This window comes from Oratosquilla oratoria, chromosome 15, assembly GCF_046742065.1.
Source record: "Oratosquilla oratoria isolate Oo_2021 chromosome 15, ASM4674206v1, whole genome shotgun sequence".
NCBI lineage: Eukaryota > Metazoa > Arthropoda > Malacostraca > Stomatopoda > Squillidae > Oratosquilla > Oratosquilla oratoria.
This window is the reverse complement of record NC_134791.1, coordinates 7,041,153-7,066,152: the sequence shown is the minus strand read 5'-3', so window position 1 is coordinate 7,066,152 and position 25,000 is coordinate 7,041,153. Positions and strand designations below refer to the sequence as shown.

General features: G+C 38.6%; 1 protein-coding gene across 1 annotated transcript in view; it reads right to left on the bottom strand.

Moving 5' to 3' along the window:
• LOC143033057 (calpain-9-like) overlaps positions 1 to 25,000 on the bottom strand; it is a 460,946-nt gene that overhangs the window by 213,808 nt on the left and 222,138 nt on the right. The window contains exon 6 of the mRNA XM_076198255.1: positions 3,670 to 3,785. Coding sequence (XP_076054370.1) covers positions 3,670 to 3,785 — 116 coding nt within the window. The remainder of the gene's footprint in view (positions 1 to 3,669; positions 3,786 to 25,000) is intronic.

The following is a 25,000-nucleotide window of genomic DNA, read 5'->3' as shown; positions in this document are numbered from 1 at the left end:
TATCATTATTACAACTAATCATCATTATCATTATTATTATTATAATCATTATAATTATTATTACTTATCATTATCATTATTATTGTCATTAGTATCATTAATAATATTATCGTCATTGATATTGCTATCGTTATTATCATTGTTATCATTATTTCATTATCACTATTTTTCAGTAGTGTGGCTGATGTTGATGTTTCTTGATATTTCAGTTAACGAGTCTTCTGGAAATCTTTGTTTCTCTTTGGTTTTTCATTTTTGAATTCTAAATATTGAATTTTCTACTTTCTCTTCTTTTTCTTCTTCCTCTCTTTTTCTTTTACTTTGTTTTCGTCATTTTGATCTCTCTCTCTCTCTCTTTGTTTTCCTTTGATTTTTCATTTTTTACTTTTAAATACTGAATTTTATTCTTTCTCTTTTTTCTTCTTCCTCTCTTTTTCTTTTACTTCGTCTCCGTCATTTTGATCTCTCTCTCTCTCTCTCTCTCTTTCTCTTTGTTCTCTTCTTTGATTTTTTGTTTTTGACTTTTAAATATTGAATTACCTTTTTTCTCTTCTTCTTCTTTCTCTCTTTTTCTTTTAATTCGTCTTCGTCAATTTGAGCTCTCTCTCGCTCTCTCTTTCTCTCTCTTTTTTTCTTTTTCTTTTACTTTGTCTCCGTCATTTTGAGCTCTCCTCTCTCTCGCTCTCTCTCTTTTCTTCTTTTTTTTTACTTTGTCTCCGTCATTTTGAGCTCTCTCTCTCTCTCTCTCTCTCTCTCTTTTTTCTTATGAACACCGAAGCTTGACCGGCCAAAGCGTCCGACAACTAAGCCCATGAAACCTTCCGAGCCCATTTTCCGTTTTCTTCGAACCTTCCCCCCCGTTTTCTTTTCAAAAACTCAAATTCCTCTGCAGTAGTTTGTGTGTCTAAGGTTTTTTTTTCTTCTTCTTCCTCCGCTCCAGTTTCTTGTTTTTCTCACTGAGACCCCGCGTGTATATAACTTAGACAAGCACACACTCACGAACGCACACACACACAGCGCGCACATGAACGCACACACCCAGGGTGTACATGAACACACACAACGCGCACGTGCACACAGAACGCATGTATAAACACACGCACGCTAATGCATACATAAATCGCATATATGCAAAAGCACATATAAAACGCACGCATGTAAACACACACATACACAAACACACATAAATACATAAAGAAACACACATACATACACTCCCTCTTTCTCTAACACACTCTCTCTCTCTGTCTCTCACATCCACACACACAAACACACACTCTGTCTCTCTCTCTCTCTCTCTCTCTCTCTCTCTCTCACACACACACACACACACACACAAACACACACATACACACACAACAGGACACACGTGCACACAAACACACACACACACACACACACAAAAAGGACACACACACATACACACACACAAAAAAACACAAACACACACAATAGGACACATGTGCACATTGAACAAATACAGATGCATATTTCTCACGACCCTCCTTCGTCTGCATGGATAGAAACGCTGGTTATTTCCTTATCGGATATTGCTTTACCATCCTGACTGCCGCCAGGTGATTTTATTCATTCCCTGGGTTATTATTTTGGTATTTTGTTGTTAACTAGTGCTTCTATCCATATATGCAATATTGTTCGAATGAAATGGATTTGCGTACATAAAGTCGAAATTTACGGAGGATACTACGTAGAATTAACAATTAGTCAAATCTAGAAGGTCTCAGCATACTATTTTGAGAGGAAACTAACCACTGAAAACTAGACACTAATGATAAAATAATAATTATACGTGGGTCTGATCCGTAGGGGTATAAGTAAAATTTCTAAGATACCACAAAGCTTTATACGGTCAGGGAAGGGAGAGAATAGGGAATTCAGGGGGGGGGTCCCTGAAAGGGGAATATGATTAGGGACTAAAAGTTAATCAGGGATGTAAGGAACCCGCATCCCTAAATCCGTTTTCCTTGAAGTCCCACATCCGTTTTCTTTGAAACAGTCCTCGAATGAATATCCTGATCTTATCCGAACTTTATCCGAATTCGGTAAAATTTACAAACGCGATATACAATTCTTTCGTATTTCTTCCAACAACAAAGGATATGTATTTTTTTATTTTTTGTTTTTTTCTGAAAACGTCATGTTACTATTTTTTTTTTCGTTCGTTCGGAAATACTTCGCTCAATGGTCATTCTGTTTCCTTCCTTTTCCAATGATTTTTTATTGCTTCGTCATTTGTTATCTATAATCGTACCTTAATTGCCTTGGCAATGGACCTGCCTTACATGACTGCATATATTTGTGTACCATGACAAATATCTTATATGAATACGAATATTCAAATCAATTCGTCCTCGATCTCTTCACTTTAAACTAGAAGAGGCGTCTGAGAAGGTAATCTTGTTTTACGTAACAAAATGGGGTTAGATTAAAGCTATTATGGATCTAATGTATTGCATTTTTAGCCTTTGTGTGTGTGTGTGTGTGTGTGTGTGTGTGTGTGTGTGTGTGTGTGTGTGTGTGTGTGTGTGTGTGTGTGTGTGTGTGTGTGTGTGTGTGTGTGTGTGTGTGTGTCTTTATGTGTGTGTGTGTGTGTATGTGTGTGTGTGCCTGTGTATGTGTGTGTGTGTGTGTGTGTGTGTGTGTGTGTGTGTGTGTGTGTGTGTGTGTGTGTGTGTGTGTGTGTGTGTGTGTGTGTGTGTGTGTGTGTGTGTGTGTGTGTGTGTGTGTGTGTATGTGTGTGTGTCCGCGCGCGCGTATGTAGTTGAATGGAAATGTGGCAAACACGACCCGTAGACTGATTCCAGACCGTAGCCTACTTCGAATACAATTTTCCGAATCACTTTGATATTTCCAAAATAACAATCAAAGTTAACAACATCAACAGGAAACCAACATGACAGTGATTCATCTAATTGTTCTGACAATTACTTTGTTCATTACTTCAGTAATTACCTTCAAAATGGATCAATAATGAGTAACTATTTCAAGTTGTCCTGGAAAATTAAAAGTTCTGAAATTTTAAAGAACTGTCAACTCTGTCTCATCCGTCAGGTAACGCAACCCTGAGGGGCTGACAGTCGGTCTCTGATCAGACAACCGGTGACTGATCGCCTCCCCGTGCTAATTTGCACCTACGAAGCTTCTTCCCAGAGAGACCTGTGAGAGGTTCAAAGGATCGATTCCGGTTACCGTGGGGTCGCGGGTATTCCAGTCAATGAAACTCGTCGCAGGAATTATTATTATTAATACTAAAACATTTATGAATATTTACAGCATTCAAAGAGCTGGAATCGCCTTCTATTTCAAAACGTGATATAAAAATGCACATTTCTTTTATCTTAAACAAATCATCTCGTAAGTTCTTACTGTAATCTAGTTTTATAGACAGAACGAAGGTAATATGGATGAACATATCAAGACAAACTGAATCAAATAAAGGCAAATCAAATGAGAACGAAATAGAGATCATATCTAGGGTCCTACACTTAAAAAAAAAAAAAAAAAAAAAAAAAAAAAAAAATCTAAACAGGACAATACCAGCGCCAGAAACGGAAAAAGAGAAAATAACAAATTTGAGAAATTAAAAAAAAAAAAAAAAAAAAAAAAAAAAAAAAAGGGGGGGAAGGGGGCGGTGTTCCCCACACTGACCTGACCAAGGGCGTCTCTCCCAATTTGCTTCTGACTCTGGCGAGCCCCGTGACGCTGTAGGCATGTTGCGTCACCAGACCATTCCGAAGTCGAAGGTTCCTCTTGCTGTCCTTTTCCTGAAGAAGGAAGAACAAGACCACACGGATGAGTGGGAAGCTTAACTTGGATACTCATTACATCTGTCGCGGATAAATCTTATTCAACACAGTCAAACCACTTATAATACTCAAGTGTTAGTACATGTAAATACATGCATACATATACACATACACACACACACGCACACACACACACATATGTATATAAATGCATACTTACATACGTATATTCATATACATATACACACACACGACAGTCGATTCTATCCAGCAGGGTAAAACTTTTTACAATAAGAAATGTAAAAGCATCAGAGTATATATATATATATATATATATATATATATATATATATTATATATATATATATATACATATATATATGTATATATATATATATATAATTATTTATACACATACATGTGTATGTGTATGTATATATGCATGTGAAATATATATTTTGCCCGTCATCTATTATAACAAGTATCGTAATACTAGAGAAGAAAAACAAAACAAAACAAGAATTCTAAGAAGAGCTTCTGAGAAGTTGCAAACTCGGGGACAAACCAAAACAAACGTTCCCATTTGTTTGCATAATGCAATGAACGTTCCAGCAATCGAGAACGTTTAGGGCTACAAAGTGGAGGAGGTGGAGGAGGAGGAGGAGGAGGAGGAGGAGGAGAAGGATGGAGTAGCATGGAGTGGCATGGGCGGAGGGGGAAATTTTTCTATTTTTCTTCGTGCCTCTGGTCCGTAGAGGAAAATGAATATTACACTTTTATGGCAGCTATACTGCTTCTACTTTGAAATTTGATACCAGATTTTTTTTTTTTTTTTTTTTTTTTTTTTTTTTTGAATATGTCACGTATCCTTCAGACTCTCTGTGACTTCGTATCCGAATAGGGCGATGTGACGTCATACAAAGCCTCAATATTCTACAACACCTGGACTTGCACTGTATATCTTGATTACGATCGTTATTCCAGTAATCTATGCCTCGCCCAGACAAAGACACAAGGACACACGGACACAGACACGATCTGCGCTCACGATCTCCTACTCGCCCGCATGAACGCGCGCGCACATACACACACAGATACACACTCTTACATAGAGAGAGTAGAGAAAGAGAAAGAAAGAAAAAGAGATAAAGAATGAGAGAGAGAGAATGGGAGAGAAAGACATTGAGAGAGAGAATGAGAGAGGGAGAATGAGAGAAAGAGATAGAGAAAGAGAGAGACAAAGAAAGAATGAGGGAGAGAGAATGAGAGAGAAAACGGGAGAAAGAGAGAGAAAGAGAGAGAAAAAGAGAGAGACAAAGAGGAGAGAGAATGAGAGATAGAGAGAGAGGGGGGGGACCATTGCATGCAGAGACAGAGACCATCTACAGCATCTAAACAGACACACAGACTACGAGACCCAATCAGAAAGGACCCACACTGGCGAAGGAAGACTCAAGTCTCCATAATAGGAAAAGACAAGTAAATCTAATTTTTAATCTTCCGACGTAAACGAAATTTCTTGTAAACGAGGTCACAGACAACAACAAGCCACGTGTCACATGACCCGGGAACCTTTCGTGTTCTTTCATTAAAAAAAAAAAAAAAAAAAAAAAAAAATGACGAGACTGGAACATGGAATCTAATTGGTCAAGAATGATACAATGTTCCAGGGCTCCGTTGTTGATGTCCATGGAGCCGTGAGATGATCTGACAGGCAGGAGCATAGGAGCGTGTGTGAAGGCCAGCATAGGCAAGGCCGTGCGTATTCCAATACACAATGACACTCAATATTACGCTTTCCACTGTAAACTCCAGTTGCTCAGGCAGTCAGGCAAACAGGCAAGCAGGTACGTTAGGTGGGGGAGTGGATGGGTGGATGGGTGGGTGGATGGGTGGGTTGATAGTTGGTATATAGATAGGTAGGTTGGTAGGTAGGTAGGATGGTATGTGTGCATGTATGTGGGTAGGTGGGTGGGTTGATAGTTGGTATATAGATAGGTAGGTAGGTAGGTAGGTTGGTATGTATATCAGAGAAGGGGTGGGTTGATAGTTGGTATATAGGTAGGTAGATAGGTAGATAGGTAGGTAGGTTGATATGTATGTATGTGGGTAGGTGGGTGGTTTTGTATATAGATAGGTAGATAGGTAGGTAGGTTGGTATGTATGCATGTATGTGGGTAGGTGGGTGGGTTGATAGTTGGTATATAGATAGGTAGACAGGCAAGTAGGTAGGTAGGTAGGTAGGTATGTGTGCATGTATGTGGGTAGGTGGGTGGGTTGATAGTTGGTATATAGATAGGTAGGTAGGTAGGTTGGTATGTATGTATGTGAATAGGTGGGTGGGTTGATAGTTGGTATATAGATAGGTAGATAGGTAAATAGGTAGGTAGATAGGAAGGTAGTTAAGTAAGTAGGTAGGTAGTAAGGTAAGTATGTTGGTATGTGTGCATGTATGTGGGTAGGTGGGTGGGTTGATAGTAAATAGATAGGTAGGTAGGTTGATATGTGTGTATGTATGTGGGTAGGTTGATAGTCGGTATATAGATAGGTAGATAGATAGGTTGGTATGTATGAGTGTATGTATGTATGTATGCATGTATGTGCGTATGTATGTATGTGTGTTTGTATGTGTGTATGTATGTATGTATGCACAGGTAGTGCAATGTAGTTCAGTTCGAAGCTTTAAGAATCATTTAGATAAATACCTAAGTAAGATGCTGTAAGGATTTTAATCTATCTTATATTATTTGTTTTTGTTTTATCATTTTCTGTCTGATTTTCATTTATTATTAGTTATATGTCAATTTATTATTATTTACTATTTACCTGTTTGTTTATTATTTAACTATACCTATGCATTTATTTATGTATTTTATTTGTTATTTACATTATCATAGTTTTTATTTATTATTTTATTATTAATATGATTTTTTTTTCGCATCCGACCTAGATATGGATCAAAAGGTCTCCTGTCGGCATGCTCCGCCTTTGTAATCCTGTGTATGTATGTATGTATGTTGGTATGTATGTATGTAGGTATAAAGGCTGGTATGTATGTATGTATGTATGTATGTACTGTATGCATGTATGTATGTAGGTAGATAGGCAGACAGGCATGCACTCACAGACAAACACACACACGCACTCTCTCTCTCTCTCTCTATCTCTTCCTCTCCCCCTGTCTCTTTCTCTCTCTCTCTCTCTCTCTTCCCACCCACCCACGGATACAGCACGAGTAATACACTGAGCCGCACTTTATATTGGAGTGAGCGGGATGGTACACAAATGTAATCGGCGGGTGGAGAATCCACTAGAGACCTCAGGAACCACGAACTTCGCAAGACAAGCAAGCTCGTGTACGCCATGCATAGTGTCTGGGAGTACGGAAAGGCCTGTTGGATTTGCGTGTGTTATGTCCGGGTGATGTATTCGTGTTGTGTTGTACAAAAGTCCTGGGGGTGTTGTACTGTATTTTCGTTTATTATACATTTGCCTGGTGTGCTGTGTATTATGTGTAAGCCTTGTATATACGTGGGGTTGCGCGCGCACATACACATACACACACACACACACACACACGCACACGCACAACACCCACACACCCACGGATTCTTAGTGTAGTGGTTAGCGTCACAGGTTGCCACGCTGAGGTCACCGAGTTCGCGCCCCACTCGGCGCATGAAAGCTTCCACTCACATACGTAAAGCCGTTACTTTCCCCTTGGAGCAATGGTTTGTTTGTATGGCGTGTTCATCATAACACAGAGAACGAACTATACTGGCTCTCATCCGAAATACACCTGTCAGTCAGCCATGAGTCATGCACGTGATACGGCACTATGTTAAATCCCACACACATACCCAGATATCTATCTGAGCTCTCATCCGATAGTGTAACAACTGCCGATCACGTGTCAAGCATGTAGTCTGGGACTATTAGGAATAGCACAAGCTATCTGAACTCTCGTCTGGTAGGGCAACACCTGCTAATCACGTGTCAAGCACGTGATCTATTAATATGATGAACCGCACACGCATGCCCAGAGATCTAAGCTCTTATCCGGTGAGGCAGCACCGGCTAATCACGAGCCAAGCGCGTGATCCATTACTATGAATCACTCACGCATGCCCAGGGATCTAAGCTCTTATCCGGTAAGGCAACTCCTGCTAATCACCAACCAAGCTCGTGATCACCTAATATGGCAGATCACACACACACACACACACACACACACACACACACACACACACACACACACACACACACACACACAAATGCCCAGAGACCTAAGCTCTCATCCGACGAGACATCAGCTGTTAATCACGAGCCAAGCGCGTGGTCCCCTAATATGGCGGATCGCACACACGCACCGTTGCGCTTTGCTCTGTTGTTGCTCGCCCGGCCGGCCATTGCAACACGGGGCGCCTTGCGTGAGCCTCTTGTTGTTTCGCTCACAATTACATTTGGATCAAATCGCTGCAATGTCCTGCATATAAATCACGGGCCCCGTTAGCATGTAGGTTTGCAACCCCGATAGAGTGGACCGTGCTGTGTTCTTGGCATTTACCAGTTGCGTTAAGGTGTTGCACTGCAACATGTTGCAAGTTTTAGTGTAACTGGAGCATGTTGTGATTATGGGTTGCATTGGAATGTGTTGTGATTATGAGTTGCATTGCAAATATGTTGTGACTGAGCTACATTGCAACACGTGACTGAGTCGCACTGCAACATGCGACTATAAGTTGCACTGCAACATGTGACTGAGTTGCACTGCAACATGTTATGACCATAAGTTGCACTGCAACATGTGATTATGAGTTGCATTGCAGCATGTGACTATGAATTGCACTTCAACATATGACTATGAGTGTCAATACAACATGTTGCAACTATGAGTGTGACGGCAACATGTTGCAACTATGAGTTGCGCTGCAACATTTTGCGACTATGAGTCGCACTGCAATATGAGACTATGAGTTGCACTGCAACATGGTGTGACTGAGTTGCACTATAAAATGTTGCGCAGAGTAGTTTCTTTGCAACATTTCGCGCCAAATTGTTGCACTGCAACGTGTTGCGCCTATTAGTTGTATTGCAATATGTTGCCCTAGTAGTTGCAATGCAACATGTTGCGTCTATGAATTGCTCTGTGTTTTGGACGAGAGTGTACCATCGCTTCTATCCATATAGACAATCACCACCGTTGTTCGAGTTTTGGATAATGTAATTGGGGGAGCCATTCCTCTCCGACGTCCACCAATAACAGCCTCCACGCGCTCTTTGATAAATAAGCTTAATCTTCTACACAACCTTAATTCTCCAGAAGAGAAATGAAGACAATTTCCCCGCGAGAGAAAGCGCCGAGTTATCTCATTTTGTCCTGAGAGATAATAATAGCCAATTCGCAATTTTCCCCATCGTTGCTGATGTTATCAATGACCCGTGACGTCATCGATGACCCTTGACGTCATCAGTGATCAGTGACGTCGTCAGGGATCAATCATGTCGTTTCAGCAGTGATGAAGAAAAAGGAGAGAGAGAGAGAGAGAGAGAGAGAGAGAGAGAGAGAGAGAGAGAGAGAGAGAGAGAGAGAGAGAGAGAGAGAGAAGGAAAAAAAGAGACAGAGTGAAAGCGAGAGAAAGAGAGAGAGAGAAAGAGAGAGAGAGAAAGAGAGAGAGTGGGGGAGGGAGAGAGAGAGAGAGAGAGAGAGAGAGAGAGAGAGAGAGAGAGAGAGAGAGAGAGAGAGAGAGAGAGAGAGAGAGGAGCGAGAAAGAGATAGAGAGAGAGAGAGAGAGAGAGAGAGAGAGAGAGAGAGAGAGAGAGAGGAGCGAGAAAGAGATAGAGAGAGAGAGAAATTTAAGCATCTTCCCTACCAGTTGGTACGTTCCCTCTTTCATTATATCTGTCGCCAGGCGATTTTAATCACCTCCGTGGCACATCTGTAGATGATACAATAACCTTAGCTCCCCGAAGAATAAGTGTACCTATTGTAGTGATGGACGGGGTAATGTATTCTTGGGAATACAATAGATAATGGATGAAGTCCTGCTCAGCCTGTTGATCCATCAAGAGAATAAATGGAAGACTTAATGGGTCTGTTTATTTATTTCCTTAAGTGTTTACTTGTTTATTAAATAATTTAATCTTTCATTCATTTCCTTAAGTATTTACTTGTTTATTAAATAATTTAATCTTTCATTTATTTCCTTAAGTATTTACTTGTTTATTAAATAATTTAATCTTTCATTCATTTCCTTAAGTATTTACTTGTTTATTAAATAATTTAATCTTTCATTTATTTCCTTAAGTATTTACTTGTTTATTAAATAATTTAATCTTTCATTTATTTCCTTAAGTATTTACTTGTTTATCAAATAATTTAATCTTTCATTTATTTCCTTAAGTATTTACTTGTTTATTAAATAATTTAATCTTTCATTTATTTCCTTAAGTATTTACTTGTTTATTAAATAATTTAATCTCTCATTCATTTCCTTAAGTATTTACTTGTTTATTAAATATTTTAATCTTTCATTTATTTCTTTAAGTATTTACTTGTTTATTAAATAACTTAATCTTTCATTTATTTCCTTAAGTATTTACTTGTTTATTAAATAATTTAATCTTTCATTTATTTCCTTAAGTATTTACTTGTTTATTAAATAATTTAATCTTTCATTTATTTCCTTAAGTATTTACTTGTTTATTAAATAATTTAATCTTTCATTTATTTCCTTAAGTATTTACTTGTTTATTAAATAATTTAATCTTTCATTTATTTCCTTAAGTATTTACTTTTATTAAATAATTTAATCTTTCATTTATTTCCTTAAGTATTTACTTGTTTATTAAATAATTTAATCTTTCATTTATTTCTTTGTTTCGTTCACCTTTTATTTGTTTTCTTACTCAATTATTCGTCTGTTTCTTCATTTACTTATTCTAATCGTTTATCTATTTATTCCTGCATATGATTGTTTACTATGAGCCTTTATATAAGAAATGGATAAAAAAAAATAGAAAAAAATATGTTGTTAGACACATTGAATTAGACGCATTAGATGCACAAGGACGCATTCTTGGAATGTTGCATTTAAGAGGATAAATTGCAGAACTGTATCGATTATTGCATTGGGATTACAAGTTCAATGTATTACGAGCGGTGTTGTTGTAATGCTGTCAGATGAACTTATTTTTTCTAGAATGTTGCAAGGAATGACATTCTTGTTCATTAAAGGCATTCACAATGTTGCAAGACAGTTCCAGTATATCAGTGTTTCTTTTAAAGACATTTTTTAACATTTTGAAAATTTTGAAAAAAATTGAATTTTTTTAATTATTTTGGAAAAAAATCGAAAAGTTTTGAAAGACATACTTGAAAATAGTCTTGCAACATTCTTTCAACATCAACGGCATTAACAATATATTACAAAGATAAATAGTCCCTCAGTGTTAAGGAATTTTTTTCAAATAAAATTTTGCAACATCAACCACATTCCTGCAGGAATCCCAAGTGGCATCCTTAAAACGGCACAATAACAATTACTAAATTGCAAGGGCGATTTTTGCAACAAGGATCTATTCTTGCGTCGTTCCGAAAGGAATTTTCCCCTGCAATATTGCAAACGTTTCGTAGTTGAAGTGCAACATGAGGAACAGTCAAGCAATGTTGCATGAGGAATGTGTTTTCTTAATGTTGCAAGTCAAACATGCGAATGTTGCAAGTCAAACATGCTGATGTTGCAAGGAGGAATACGGTCTATTTATGTTGCATTCCAGACATGTTACAAGTTGGAAAGAGAATGTTAACAATGTTGCAAAACATTATTTTCTTAATATAGCAAGGGTGCTACATATATTCTATAACCTCCTAGGAATCCGTTCCTTCCATGTTGCAATGATATCCGCGTGGAATACTGCAACATTTCCTGAACTGTTGGACGCGCATGTCTCTTCAATGTTGCAACATTCGGCTCTGCAATGCGCAATAGTGTTAACGTCATGGATCCCCCAAGCAACAATTTACTTTCAATCTAATCCATTGGACTCGTAGTCTCCTCCTCTCCCTTCTAGGATAGAAGCGATGGTGAATTACAGTCCATAAGAGCAACCACGATGTCGGTGAGCTTTCTTTGTTTGGCCAACGGCGTCGTGTAGTCTATTTCCAGTCAAACGATATATATATATATATATATATATATATATATATATATATATATGTTGTGACCTAATCTCAACTTTCACAACATTGTGCTTCTTTATTCGATATATATATATATATATATATATATATATATATATATATATTGAGAGAGAGACAGAGAGAGTGACAGAGAAAGAGAGACCGAAGATTGAGAGGATGACACAATTGACCGCCATCCATTCATCCATTCCCCCAGTCATCCATCCACTCTGGAATCGCATCTCCTGACAGAAGAACTCGTATTTGTCTTCCATTATTTCGCTTCCCACGATTCTCTGTTGACCAAGAGCAAAGTTGCAAACTTCTCCAAGAGTTCGAGTCCTCCTCACGACACACCACGGAGCGCCAACAGACTCGGGAACCTTACTAGACGGGCCTTAGGTCCTTTACAGGCCTTACTAGAGCCTCCTAGAGTATCTTAACCTTTGTTGTCTATGTGCTAATCTATTCTAGATGTTGCTACGTTATTTTTATTCACATCAAGCGGCGCCAACAGACTCGGGAACCTTACTAGACGGGCCTTAGGTCCTTTACAGGCCTTACTAGAGCCTCCTAGAGTGTCTTAACCTTTGTTGTCTATGTGCGAATCTATTCTAGCTGTTGCTACGTGATTTTTATTCAGATCACGCGGCGCCAACAGACTCAGGAACCTTACTAGACGGACCTTAGGTCCTTCACAGACCTTCCTAGAGTCTTCTAGAGTGTCTTAACCATTGTTGTCTATGTGCGAATGTATTCTAGCTGTCGTTAGGTGATTTTATTCAGATCACGGAGAGCATCCTTTAGAAACCTTTCTAGGAGGATTAATTTCAAACATGAACTTTCCTAGACTTTTCTAGCGAGTTCTTTGACCTTTGATGTTTATATTCAAATCTAGTCTAACTGATATTTTCCAAAACAGTTCTAGCGCATGGAGCAAAGGTGACGGGAGCAGCTAGGTGTCTCCTGGCGTGAGCCTATTACCACCTGTATCAGACAGCTTGTTATACATTTTCTTTTCAAATAAATCTATTTCCTTTTTTTTATTCTCTCTCTTCTATTTTCAATTTCTATCATTTCCTTTACTCCATCTTCTGCCCTTGCGTGTCGCGCGCGTTCCTGCATCCAATCACATTCTCAATCTTGCAGAAATTTTGATTTCACCCCCCACCCCACCCCCCACAACTAAAAAAAAATGTCCTCGGTTGCCAAAGGACCAATTTCGAGTTTTCTGAGAAATTGCCAGAGGTAGAGGGATTTTTTTTTATCCTGTTTTCTTTTAATTTTGTTTTGGATTGCTTTCTTTTAGTATGTTTCATTTTATTTGGTTTTTTATTTTTGTTTTGTTTTGTTTCGTTTTTTTTTTTTTTAGTATGTTTCATTTTATTTTGTTTTTTATTTGTCTAGTTTTGTTTCGTTGTTTTATTTTGTTATAGCTTATTTTCTTCGATTTAATTCTAGTCTTCATTACCATTTTCATTTATTTGTTACCTCACGATAACAGTTTATCTATTATTCTACAATACCATGTCTCTTATCGCATAATTTTCATTTAATTATCGTTCGATAATATATTATTTCTTATCTTATAATATCTTATGTATTACCGTATATCATTTTCCTCCATTTAATGTTTTACGATAATATCTTATTTCATATCTTATTCTATTACATCTTAAATCTTTTCGTATTTGATTCTATTTTTATCGTTTTCAATTATCTTTCATTTTGTTCCATGTTATTTCGATTTGTTTCTGTTTACTTAACCTTACTAATTAACCCAACTCATTTAACCTAACCCACCCAACTAAACCCATCTAATCTAACCCAATTTAACTCACCTAACCTAACCCAATTAACCTAATTTATGCAACCCGTCCTACCCAGTTTTATATCAAACTTCTCAACAAAAATTATAAAAAATTAAATAACCACATATCATATAGACCAAAAAGTATATATATATATATATATACATATATATATATATATATATATTATATATATGTATATATACATATATATATATATATATATATCATATATATATGTATATATATATATATACATATATATATTGTATATATATATATTTGTATATATATACATATATATATACATATATATATATATATATATATATATAACAAATGAAAATAAAAATATAAACAAAAAGAATAAACAAATACATAAGCAATGAACAGATAGAAAACATATAACTACATAAAACAAAAACCAACAAATAAAAAAAAGGAAAAAAAAAACGAAAAAAGGTATCAGTGATAATAAAGCTAAAAAGAAGAAAACAATAATAATAATGTCCACGAGGGCGACAGAAGCGGAAGACCTCGATGGCTTCGTCCCGAGCGACCTCCAAAATTGTTCCAAGATGGTCTCCGCTTCTGTGCTTTTGTCAGATCAAACTTTTCAATAAATAAAGAAACCTAGAAAACTCCCCCTCCCTACCCCACGAGATGTCAAGAGGTGTGTGTGTGTGTGTGTGTGTGTGTGTGTGTGTGTGTGTGTGTGTGTGTGTGTGTGTGTGTGTGTGTGTGTGTGTGTGTGTGTGTGTGTGATTCACCAATGTCTTGGATCGCGGGTTGGACTCGTGATCGTCAGATATTACATTTCCGGATGAGACCTCAGAGTTATTATATGGCCCGATCAATGGGTAATGTTGTGGCTTTCCACACACGCACACAAACGTACAAACACACATACACACACACGCCTTTACACATACACACACGTACACATGCACACACACATAGACATACATAAACACACACACACACACACACACACACACACGCACATTTACACACACACACACACACACACACACACACACACACACACATAAACATGCATAAACACACACACGCACGTACACACACACACCCATTTACTCACACACACACACACACGCATTTACACACACACACACACACGCACACACACACACACACGCGCGCGCACACACACACACACACACGCACACACACACACGCACACACACACACACACACACACACACACACACACATACACACACAATTCCTTGCCCACCAGAGTTGGAATGCCAGCTCACAGTGCAGCATTGCTGGAATGTTCAGTTCCGGGCGGGACTCGAATTCGGATCGATGAGTTTGCGGTCAAGTGTGGTACCATAACACCATCGAGCCGTGCGTATGTGTGTATTTATGTGTGTGTGTGTATATTTGTGTGCGCACGCGAGAGTGTGTGTGTGTGTGTGTGTGTTTGTGTGTGCGAGTATGTGTATGTTTGTGCGTGTGTGTATTTATGTGCGTGTGTGTATATTTGTGTGTGCGTGCGTGCGCGCGTGTGTGTGTATGTGTATGTGTGCGCGCACGAGCGTGCGTGTGTGTGTGTGTGTGTGTGTGTGTGTGTGTGTGTGTGTGTGTGTGTGTGTGTGTGTGTGTGTGTGTGTGTGTGTGTGTACGTGTGTGTGCGTGTATACGTGTGTGTATGTGTGTGTACGTATGTCTGGAATGTGGCCAAGCTATGATACAGAGCTAAACGCATTGCCAACTTGAAATATAAAGGAAATGGAGGGAGAGGGGGGAAGAGTGGAAGGGAGAAAGGGGGAAGGGGGATAGTGTAATGATGGGAGGAAGGAGAGGATGGAGGGGAGACGGGAGAATGAGGGGGAGAAAAAAGGAAAGGGGGAAGAGGGGAGAGGGGAGAGGAAAAGAGGGGAGAAGAGAGGGTATGGGAGTGGGAGAGGAAGAGAGAGTAGAGGGGAGAGAGGGGAGAGAGAAAAGGAGAGAAAAAAGAGGGGAGAGGAAAAGGGAGAGGGGAGAAGCGATAGGAGAGGAAAGGGGAGAGAGGAGGGGAAAGAAGAGAGGGGAAGGAGAGAGGAGGGGAAAGAAGAGAGGGGAGAGGAGAGAAGAGGGGAAGAGGGAAGAGGGAAAGGAGAGAAGAGAGGAGAAAGACGAGAAAATGAGAATGGGAGAAAAATAGAAAAGATGAATGAAAAAATGGTAAAAAAAAAATTGAAAATATGAAAAAAAGGAGAGAATAAATAAACAAACAGTGAAAAAGAGGAAAAGAATGGAGAAAAAGAGAAAAATAGAAAAAGAAAAAATGAGAAAAATAGAAGAAAAAAAGAGACAAGAGGAATGACAAAAAGTACGGAAAAAAGGACAAAGAGGAAAAAGAAAGGAGAAAAAGAGAAAAAAGAAATTTAAAAAGTGAAAAATATGAAAAAGAATGGTGAAAAAGAGAAAAAGAAAATAAAAAAGACACAAAAAGAATGCAAAGAAAAAAGTATGGAAAAGGTGAAAAAGAGAAAAAGAGAAAAAGAAGAAAAAAGAAAAGAAAAAAGGGACAAGAGGTACGCAAAGATAAAAAAAATAAAAAAATAAAAAATAAAAAAAGAGACAAGAGGTATGGATAGATAAAACGGAAAAAGGCAAAAAAAAAAAGAGGAAAAGAAAAAAGAGATAGGTTGAATGAGAGGAGAGAGAGTAAAAGATAGGGAGAATGGACGAAGGTAAATTAAATAAAGATGGCAGAGGGGGGGATACAAGTGTAGTAGAAAGGATGGAACAGAGAAAAAAGTAGCTATAGGAAGCGGAGGGGGCAATGGGGCGCATCTGCTGGGAAGGATGAAATATGCTCGATCGGGGCCCACAAGAGTATAAAAAAAAAAAAAAAAAATCCTATTTTCCTCCAATCCTCCCTCTCTCCCCCTCCTTCCACCCTCTCCTTCTTCCTCCTTTCATCTTCTCTTCCCTCCTCCGCTCCCTAAATGCTCCTATACCACGCACCCTCCTGAGTGTCTTGCTCCATTTACCGGAAATGAGGGGGTAAGGTAAATGGGGGGGGGGGTTTTCTCCCCTAATTAATTCTTCACCAGACGCTCCATCTCCAGAACTCCCCCCATCCCCCCCACCAGGGTCTCCACAAACTAAACACCCTCTCCCCATAACCTCCCCTCCTTCAGATAGCTCCTCCCCCCCCCTTCAGTCAGCTCCTTCCCTAATATGGACACAGCGGCCTTGGAAAAAAAATTCTTTGTAAACAGGTCCTCATTAGCCATCTCTTGGCCTAGTCACTCTCGAAAGCTCCTTTGACTCCAAGAACTTACTCTTGAAGGCGTCTTTGAGTACAAGAACTTATTCTTGAAGGCGTTTTCAAGTTCATGAATTTACTCTTGAAGGCATGTTTGAGTACAAGAACTTTTGAAAGCGTTTTCAAGTACAAGAACTTACTCCTGAAGGCGCATTTGAGTACAAGAACTTACTCCTGAAGGCGCATTTGAGTCTAAGAACTTTTTCTTGTAGGCGCATTTGAGTACAAAAACTTACTCCTGAGGGCGCATTTGAGTACAAGAACTTACTCCTGAAGGCGCATTTGAGTCTAAGAACTTTTTCTTGTAGGCGCATTTGAGTACAAAATCTTACTCTTGAAGGCGCATTTGAGTCCAATAACTTACTCCTGAAGGCGCCTTTGAGTACAAGAATTTTTTCTTGAAGTAGCCTTTGAGTTCAAGAACTTACTCCTGAAGGCGCATTTGTGTACAAGAACTTACTCTCGAAAGCGCCTTTGAGACCAAGAACTTACTCTTGAAGACGTTTTCAAGTCCAAGAACTTACTCTCGAAAGCGCCTTTGATTTCAAGAACTTATTCATAAAGGTGCCTCTAAGTGCAAGAACTCACTCCTGAAGGCACCTTTGAGTCCAAGAACTTACTCCTGTAGGCGCCCTTGAGTCCAAGAACCTACTCCTGAAGGCGCATTTGAATACAAGAACTTTTTCTTGAAGGCGCATTACCTTTGCCTGTTTGTTGTATTATTTTCCATCGCTCTCCTTGTCTCTTCTCCCTCTTCTCCTCCCCTCTCCTGGAGGACCCGGAAAGGGGAGGAGGGAGGAGGGGGAAGGGGAGGAGGGAGGAGGGGGGAGAGGGCCCAGTGTCCCTCTTCGGGAGCTGTACATGATATTCGAATTCCTGCTAAATTTAGTTCAAGCTACCGGAAGCTTCTTTTTTTTTCCAGACCTCTTGTTCTCTCTTCTGGGATAACCGGAAAGGTCTCTGGCGCTGGACTCTGAAGACCATATCCATGATGTCCGATTTCTGGTTTGAATTTACCTTCCAGCCAGTTTGCAGTACATTTGATTTTGCTTTTCAGTAAATACAGAACAATAGATCAATTCCATCTACAATTCTGCCCTTTGTGTAGTGAGCTGTTCATCTATTCATTTAACTTGTCTATTTGTTGACTAATCTATTTATTCTTAGTAGAACTCAATCGTCGATAATATAATCCATTATGTGCCCTCTCCTTCCTTCCTTCCAAAGTGGAGAACAATTTGTGAAAATAAATCAAATAAGGACAAAACAATAGCTCTTCGATTTTTTTTTTTCTGAGACAGTGAACAAAATAATCCTGCTAAGACTGATCAAGTCAGACAAAAAAAGATGATAGAGAGAGAGGCAGAAGATAAAAAGCACCAATAGAAAAAGAAATAATGATAAAAGAAAAAAAGAATAAGTAATAGGAAGATTTAGTAACATTATACAACAAAATAAAAAAAAAAAAATAAAAACGAAAAATAAAAATAAAACTATCGTAGAAAAAAAACCGCGATATCTACTTAAAGAGTAAATAAAATTATACAACAAACGAAAAATGAAAAACAAAAACGAAAAATAAAAATAAAACTCGTAAAAAAAAAACACGCAATATTTAAAGATTTTTTTCTTCACAAACTTTTCAATTAAATAATCCTGCGGTAGAGCAATGACCAAGAAATCACCGGATTATTATCTCAAGCAATCAGTTGCTTTCTCCAGACTTAATCAATCCGAATTAATCCCTTCCCACTTTGCCTGCCAGTTCCCTTTTCATGCAATCTTGGGATTAATTTCCTTCCGTTTCCGTTCAGGCTTAATCTCTGATAAACTAATCTGACCTATCTTAACCTAAATCGCCGAGTTTTCAAATGACCCTCAATCATAGAACAATATGATAAATAGATAAATTGATTGTATAGATAAACAAATAAACGAGTAAATAATAAAAACTATAATCACACTGATACATATTAAATGAAAAATCAAACTACACACACACACACACACACACACACACACACGACTCGTGGCGCAGTGGTAGAGTTCCCGGCTGCCACTGTGGCGGGCCGGGTTCGAATCCCGTCCAGGCCCGAAATAATTTCAGTATCGCTGCAGTGCGGGTTGTTACTCCAACTCTCGTGGGCGGGGAGTTGTGTATATGTGCGTGTGTGTGTATGTGCGTGTGTGTGTGTATGTGCGTGTGTGTGTGTGTGTGTGTGTGTGTGTGTGTGTGTGTGTGTGTGTGAGCGTGTGTGTGTATGTGTGTTTAAGGTCACAGTATTACCCATAGATCGGTCATATATGAGCTCTGAGTTCTCTTCAGGGAGGGAAATAGCTGTCGATCACGAGTCCAACACGTGATCCAAGACCACGGTGAATCTCACACACACACATACATACATATTATATATATATATATATATATATATATATATATATATATATATATATATATATATATGGGTCGATAGATATATGCATGATGACTGATAACAGATTAATGCATACTGAACAATAAATGATACAAAATTTCACGTTAAAAAAAATTTGCGATGACAAATATTCGCTGTGACATTTCGCGACGAAGAAAAATCGCGGTGTAAAAATTTCGCAGGAACACGATTTCCCCTTATTTTACTTGCAACTGACCAATAATAGAACATGTCATTGTGGTTCCCCCGATTATACAGTCAAAAATGAACGAAGCTAATGAACATAGAGACAGGAATCTTTTTTATTTCACACGTGAAATGGCCTGTAATAAAGCCTTTGGATATACATATATCCTTTCCTTCAGTCCCTTCGTTTGGACCTAAGCAGCTTATATATCATATGTGCGCTTGTGTATATGTACATATTTTGTGTGTGTGTGTGTGTGTGTGCGTGTGTGTGCGTGTGTGTGTGTGTGTGTGTGTGTGTGTGTGTGTGTGTGTGTATGTGTGTGATTCACCATGGTCTTGGATCACGTGTTGAACTCCTGATCGACAGCTATTTCACTCCCGGAAGAGAGCTCAGAGCTCATATATGACCGACCTATGACCGTACACGCACACACACAACTCCCCGCCCACGAGAGTTGGAGTAACGACTCTTGACTAGCCATGGGGACACTTCCCTATTCCACCGGCCCCCCTTCCCAAGCTACGAAAAATGTAAAAAAAAAAAAATAAAAAAAAATAAAAATAATAATAATAATAATAATAATAATAATAATAATAATAATAATAACAAAATAAATCAATAAATATATAATGATAATAAATAATAATAATCCCAAGCTACAAAATGTATAAAAAGAATCTGATCTAAAGGTCCGTGTAAGATATCGCAATGCACGATTATAATGATATCTTCATGTTCTCTGAAGAGTGACACGTTGTGTCTCTTGAAGAGGTCTGGGACGTGACTCGGTCGTCCGCAACACTAGTTGGTATCTGGAAGCTTCTCTCATTTATTTTTGTCTTGTAATGTTTTTTTTTTTTTTTTTTTTTTTAATGGATTCCTAGCGCGCAAATGGTGGCCTGTTTTTTTTTTTTTTTTTTTTTATTAATTTTTGATGAATCATGATAAAGGTGATGGTAATGGTAATGGTATTCCCAGACTTACCATTTTTTTCTTCTTTTTTTCCACAGTCTACGTTCATTTGACGTAATCAAAGATTGTCAACTAGTCCTAATGTAAGACATACAATCAAACCAAATCATCAGTTATTCGAACTTTTCCTTCTCTTTTTTTTCTCTCTTTCCTCTTTCTCCACGTATCCTACACTCTCAACTTACCTACCACCAAAAAATTACCTGATATTCCCCCACTCTCTCCCTGAGAACATGGAAATCCAGAACTCTTTCTGTTCTCTTGCTGGATACCACTACATGGTCCATTAATGCCTTATCTTTGTTTTTTTTTGCGAGGGCAGTATTTTTTTTTTTTTTTGTACACAGCCTTGTTATGGACTAAAAGACCGTCTATGTTTTTAACTAGTTATCGTAGGTATATAATTCATTAACATTTGATCCCCGACCTTTTGCCCAGAAATTTTCATCCTATAACAGGAATTACTGGCCTTGTCGTTTACATAAATAGCAACATAGCCCGTGTTGTACACACATATTAAATCTTCACATAAAGAACATATACACGTGTTCATCACTTCACTTTGATACTTGCACCAGATGACCTAAGTTATATAAGATATAACACGTAACACATAATATAGCACATAGAATATATAAAATATAACATAAAACATATGTAATATACAGTATAACATCTAACTTATAACATAACACAGAGAACAGCACACACATCAAATATACAACGCATAACATATATATTGTATAACACAACATAAAACATATATCATAGAATATAGAACACATAACATATATAATACACAACATAGATAACACATATAGCATAAGTAACACATAACATCAATAACACATATAGCAAATATATGGAAAACATATACAACATATATCATAGAATATAGAACAAATAACATACCTAATACACAATATAGATAACACATATAGCATATTTAACACATAACATGAATAAATGATATAGCGCATATATGTTACATATATACAACATAAAACATATAGAATATAGAACATATACAATACAGAAGAACTGATCCAATATCATCTCATAATACTGTATCTTATTTGCTCAATAGACAATATCCTCTCGCCAGAAACACAAAATATCATTTTTGTTTGTGTCCGATCAAAGGAACAATATGTCCAATGCGACGAACATGTAAAGAGTTAACAAAAGTGTGACGTAACAAAAGTGTGACGTAAGTGACGTAGCTGCCACGTCACTGTGTGTGACGTAACTACGTCACTGTGGGTGACGTTTCACTCGCGCAAGGTCAGAGGAATAATGCGTTTAATGCAATGACGTAATAAATTGATAGACTGATCCATCTGAGATAGGTGTCAACAAAACACGTAAATGTACATGAGTGTCACGTGACGTGACGTGATATAGTATCACATCACGTAATATTATCTCACGTCACGTGATTAGAACATAAGAATCGAGGAGACTGCAGGAGACCATAAGGCCTACACTAGGCAGTTTCATGTACCATACCACCTATCATCCGTGTCCATAAAGTTATTTAATATTCTCTTAAAATAATCAACTATTTCAGCGCTAACTACATGTCTACCAAGTCTATTCCATTTGTTAACAACTCTGGGTAAACCAGTTCTTGACCATTTCCTTCTTAAACCTAAATTTGTCCAATCTAAACCCATTACTACTAATCCTGCCCTGCTGTCTTAATTTGATGACCTTGCCTGTATCACCCTTGTTAAAGACCTTGATCCACTTGAATACCTCTCTTACATCACCCATGCTCTTCGTCTTCACAGAGAAAGTTAAGGTGTCTAAACCTGTATTCGTATGGTAAATTTCTAAGCCCTTGTATCATTTTGATCGTTCTACTCTGTACTGATTCTATAGGGCGGAGAGCAAAACTGTACCGAATAGTTAAGGACGGGTCTAACTATCCCCAGGTCGAGTTTCATGATTACCTGTACCTTTGTAATCGTTCTAACAACAGAACACAATGCCCTGTTACCTATATTCCTGGCACTAATGCACTGTATCCTGGATTTGACGTCCGGACTCACTAGCACTCCTAAGTCCTTTTCACATTCTATTTTCTTTAATATGGCGTTATATAAGCTATACCTGCTGGCTTGGTAATTCAATCCCACGTTTAACACACTGCACTTTGCGATATTGAAGTCAATTTACCGCATCTCCGATTATGCAAACAATTTATTAAGATCCTGCAGTCCCGCAGCAACTTCCTCCGACCTAACATGTCATCCTATCTTAGTGTCACCCGCAAGCTTACTAACATCATTATTAATCCCATTATCTAAGCCGTTTGTATACGTACTGAACAAGGAATCCAACACTGAGCCCTGTGGAACTCCACTAGTAACACTCCCTCCATTTGGATTTTACACCGTTTATGGTGACCCACTGTTTTCTGTCACTGATCCAAGATTTAATCCACTCAAACGCTTTTCCTCCTATACCATGGGCTTTGATTTTATTTAGTTATCTCTGATGGGGCACCTAGCCGAACGCTTTGCTAAAGTCGAGGTATATAACATCGTAACTAGGAAAATAAGAATAAAGGAGAATGTAAGAGACCATAAGGCCTACACTAAGCAGTTCCACGTCAATTACCACTTGCCATCTCCATCCCTAAAGTTGTCTAACCTTTTCTTAAAACTACCGATAGTTCCGACGCTAACTACATGGTTACTAAGTCTGTTCCATTCGTTGACCACTCTATGGGTAAACCAATTCTTGCCAATTTCCTTCTTAAATCTATCATTGTTATCCGCCGCCTTGTAGACATTAGTGTAAAAGGATAAAGTATTAGTTACACACGGCCTACACTTGGCGAACCCAAGTTGTGAATCACGATTCAAATGATATTATGCCCCGCTAAGGGTTCTCTGATAGTATTTGCTATTAATGATTTCTGCATCTATAACCGCTGGCCGAGCGGATTAGAGCGTCGTCATTTGCGGCGGAGGCCGAAGGGATGGTGGTTAGAACCCTGCTATCGGCGAAGTTGAACCAAGGGCATAGTTCATTAAATTCCACGCTACAAAGTCCTCTGTAAGGGGCACCGTCCTAGCCTCCAATTATGGGGGAAAGGGGGGGTTCGAATCCTGGCACCGGCGAAGTTAAACCAAGGGCATGGTTCGTTAAATTCCACGCTATAAAGTCCACTGTAAGGGGCACCGTCCTAGCCTCCCGATAAGAGTTAGTTTGTGACGTTAAACCACATCACCTATTACTGACGTCAAACTGGTTGGTCTGTGTCACGTCACGTGATGCTGTCACGTCACGTGATACTGTCACTTTACGTGATACTGTGTCATATCGTGATGTCATATCACGTGATACTGTCACGTCACGTGGTGCTGTGCCACATCGTGTGATAGTGTCTCGTTACGTGATACAATGTCACGTCATGTGATGGGTCACGTTACGTGATACTGTATCGGGTCATGTGATACTGTTACGTAACGTGATACTGCGTCATATCACGTGATACTGTGTCACGTCATGTGATAATGTCACGTCGTGATACTGTCACGTCACGTGGTGCAATATCACGTCATATGATGTGTCACGTTACGTGATACTGTATCGCGTAACGTGATACTATCACATCACGTGATACCGCGTCATATCACGTCATACGGTGCCACGTCAAAGGGAAAATATGTAACACATTGAAGATCTCACGGTTCTCACGCTTTTTCCTCCCTCTGTATCATTTGTTAGCGAGTGTGGAGTCTCTCTCACGGGCGAAACGCTGTGTTTACTTTTATTGACGCACCTGAAGGAGACCTAAGAGTCTGCCTAAGAGTCTGCCTTTCATTCTTGCAGACCTTTTTCAAAAAAAAAAAAAAAAAAAAAAAAAAAAAAAAAAAAAAAAAAAAAAAAAAAAAAAAAAAAAAAAAAAAAAAAAAAAAAAAAAAAAAAAAAAGGGGGAGGCCTAAGAAGGCTGCCTTTGTTCTTGCAGGCATTAAAAAAAAAAAAAAAAAAAAAAAAAATCCTCAGGAGCCCCTTTCTCATCAGAGAAATGCATTTCTCTTAACCACATATCACAGGATCATTCCCGAGCGTGGCTTCTTCACTCCTACGCAGTGTATATCACAAAATATCTTCTTTCACGAATTCTCCGTCGCTACAGGTCAGGGTCCTACTCCAGGAGGCGCTGAGTATCTGCGGCCGGAGCCGTCACCGTTGCCCTATGATGCGCCTTGGGAACTTTCGGGGGGGCACGTCATTCCCAATCACTGACTGAGAATCGGAGAGGAGTGAGTGCGGGACTCAAACCTGCAACTAGGAGGTTATGAGACCAACAGACACGCTTCCGATTGTGCCATTAGAGTGC